Here is a 3,048-nt window from a genome sequence, read left to right as displayed (position 1 = left end):
CCAATGGTTCCGTTTTCCTTTTCGTTTGCGCATGTTCAGAGCTACTGATCACGACCGGTGTGGCGAGCTCACCCACACCTGCCGGGCCTGAGGTTTCCTGGGCCTCTGTGCCGGTAACATCAACTTTAGTTTTTTGTGTCTTCATAATTGTTAGTTTAGAGGGGGCTGCCCTCTGGTAGCCCTACACTCTCTGGCCGCCGGTTGGGCCAGGCCGGCGGTTGCATGTCCGTGCCAGGGGTTAGAAGTCCGGAGTCGGCTTGCTCCGGACAGTTGAAAGCCTCTTAGCGCCGAGCAAGCTCAGCGGGCGGGGTCGCCACGACAAGGCGGGCTTTCATCGACCCCGTGATCCAGAAACAGTACCTAATGAGTTCACTTCATATAAAGCACGCCTGTTGTTTACAAATATTTGTAAGTATAATTATTTATTGAACAATCTAGTTTTAATTACTTGAATTTAAATATTTATTGTTTATTTTATTTTAGCTGATATAAATGTTGCTCGAGCTAAGGCTAAAAAAAAAAAAAAAGCTCAATATACTTCTGACCTGTCTTCTCACACCGAAACTGATGATGCTCTATCCTCGCAGAGCCGTATTGTTAAACCTATTAAAAATAAAGCACCATCTCCACCTTTGTTTCTCAGTGATAGTAAGATATCACACTATATAATATAATCGTTGAATTATCATATTAAGTATTTATTATTTTTAATATAATGTTACAACAGTAGAATTTGAGGAAGATGAAGTTCGTGAAATAGTGGAAGTATTTTTAATATAATTTGAAATTCATATAAAAAAATATTGTGGCTATATCATTAATATTTTTGAACTTTCATAAATGAAATTTTCAAGGAACCTTGCATTAAATATTCAAGCATTTTTACTTGATAAAAATATTTTGAAAATGTTACCATAATATATGGAAAATGCTCCACTTAGAATCCAATATTTAAAATAAATAATTTCTTTATAAGTATAAATTTTATAATTACAGATTTTCAAAAATCAGTTAGTAGGCAACTTATTGTTCAAAAACATGAATCAAAAAATATACAGGATCGCCTTGACATCATAATAAGTATGCAAGAAAAAATGTATGAAAAATTATGTGATCATACAACATCTGTCAACACTGGTGAAGATATGTTTGAGAATGTGTTAATGTGTATAGACAATGACGAGTGCCTAAATGAAATGGAAGAGAAATTAGTCTCAGATATGAGCCATAGAAAAAAAGTGGTAATAATACAGTTTTTAGTATTTAGTTTTACTGTCGCTATTAAAATCTATTTATTATTTTTATATAGATTAAAGAACTAGCTCGTTTAAGAGGACAAACTTTATCAGAGACCGTTAGAAAAATTATGCAAGCACTTTTTACTGATGACTTATTAACAAAGTATTCCTATATAGGCTTCAAAGGAAAGAAAAATTTTTCTACCCTTCAAATTTGCTCTATTATATTTGGTAATTATTATATGATTAAAATATTTGAATGAACAAATATTTAGTTTTTATAAGCCCATACTAATATAATCCTATACATTTTTAATTTCCTCTATGCTTGTGTATTTTTTGAGCCATAGAGGTATATTGCACTCTAAATTATTATGAATGGAACATAAAAATTTACAAATGAATTGTTAACAGTTAAATATTACATATAATATAATATTTATACATATATATATATATATATATATATATGTTTAATTCTAGAAAGTATTCGTCAAATGAAACCATTTTCAGCGGTACCTAATGTTGAAGTTGAAAAGCCACTAAAAAATTGGATGGCCCAAGCATCCAACCGTATAAAAAAGACTGTTGAAAAAAAAGTATTGACCAGTGATACAAACAGTATTTGAAATAATATAATAATGGGTGTTTGTTTTAATTCTTAACATTTTTTAATATTGTATTTGGTACTATTTGTACTAATGGTATAATTATTATTTGTATTTTGTACTAGTTGTACTTTTTAAAGTTTTTAATTAATATTATAATTTAATTATTAACATTTTTTATTTGCATAGGGCTATTAGTTCTTTTTATATAATTTTATTTTTACAGTGTAGTAGTATAATAACTTTCATTTTATGCTTCATACAAATGTATAAGAATATATTTCTGAGTATTATATCAATATTATCATTTTATTAATGGGTAATATTTTTCCTTTTTTTTTTTATTTGTTTTTTGTACTAGTTGTACTTTAAATACTGTTTAAATACTTTTTTGTTTGAAATAATATTATTTGATTATTTATATTTTTTATTTGTATAGGACTATTAAAATGTGTTCTTTTTATATAATTTTATTTTTACAATGTACTAATTACTTTTATTCTTTATACAAATGTACAATAATATATTTCTTAGTATTATTAATATTAATATTATCATTTTATAATAGATATTATTTTTACTTTTTTTTTATTTGTATTTTATACTAGTTGTACTTATAGTACTGTTTAAATTCTTTTTTAAAGTTTAAAATAATATTATAATTTAATTATTTACATTTTTATTTGTATAGGACTATTACAATTTGTTCTTTTTCTATAATTTTATTTTTACACTGTAATAATAATAACTTTTATTCTTCATACAAATATACAAGAATATAATTCTAAGTATTATATTAATATTATCATTTTCTAGTAGGTATTATTTTTAACTTTTTTTTATTTGTATTTTGTACTAGTTGTACTTAGAGTACTTTTTAAAATAAAGTTTAAAATATTATAATTTAATTATTAACATTTTTATTTGTTCTTTTTATATATTTTATTTTTTACAATGGTACTATTGTGTACATGTAATAGTTATAGAGAATATATTATTAACAGTTAAATTTTTGTTATAAATATAATTAACTGATGAAATGTAATTTTATATTAATAATAATTTAATTTTTACTATATTTTCCAAGTATATTTTGTAAAAGTTCACTATAACATATTTTGAGCACTGCGCTGGAGTTTCCTAAAATGTGTTTGAAACACACATTATAATATTATGGCAAACAAATCCTAATAATATATTAA

At 25.7% G+C, this 3,048-nt stretch overlaps 1 protein-coding gene across 1 annotated transcript; it reads left to right on the top strand.

Moving 5' to 3' along the window:
• Positions 1-996: 996 nt before the first annotated feature.
• On the top strand, positions 997-1,896 carry LOC115034683. Its single transcript, XM_029492016.1, has 3 exons — positions 997-1,241; positions 1,310-1,469; positions 1,722-1,896. Exons 1-3 carry the CDS (start codon positions 1,083-1,085, stop codon positions 1,865-1,867), a joined length of 465 nt encoding a protein of 154 aa, XP_029347876.1. The 5' UTR covers positions 997-1,082; the 3' UTR covers positions 1,868-1,896.
• The last annotated feature ends 1,152 nt before the right edge of the window (positions 1,897-3,048 follow it).

This window comes from Acyrthosiphon pisum, unplaced genomic scaffold (assembly GCF_005508785.2).
Source record: "Acyrthosiphon pisum isolate AL4f unplaced genomic scaffold, pea_aphid_22Mar2018_4r6ur Scaffold_20572;HRSCAF=21438, whole genome shotgun sequence".
Taxonomy (NCBI): domain Eukaryota; kingdom Metazoa; phylum Arthropoda; class Insecta; order Hemiptera; family Aphididae; genus Acyrthosiphon; species Acyrthosiphon pisum.
This window is presented reverse-complemented; position numbering and strand designations above follow the sequence as displayed.

Bases quoted from the DNA above. Each gene is read 5' to 3' on its own strand.
- LOC115034683 (XM_029492016.1), top strand. From the start codon at position 1,083: ATGCAAGAAAAAATGTATGAAAAATTATGTGATCATACAACATCTGTC. The intron at 1,242-1,309 runs GTAATAATACAG...ATTTTTATATAG, and splicing joins TGAGCCATAGAAAAAAAGTG to ATTAAAGAACTAGCTCGTTT. The intron at 1,470-1,721 runs GTAATTATTATA...GTTTAATTCTAG, and splicing joins AATTTGCTCTATTATATTTG to AAAGTATTCGTCAAATGAAA.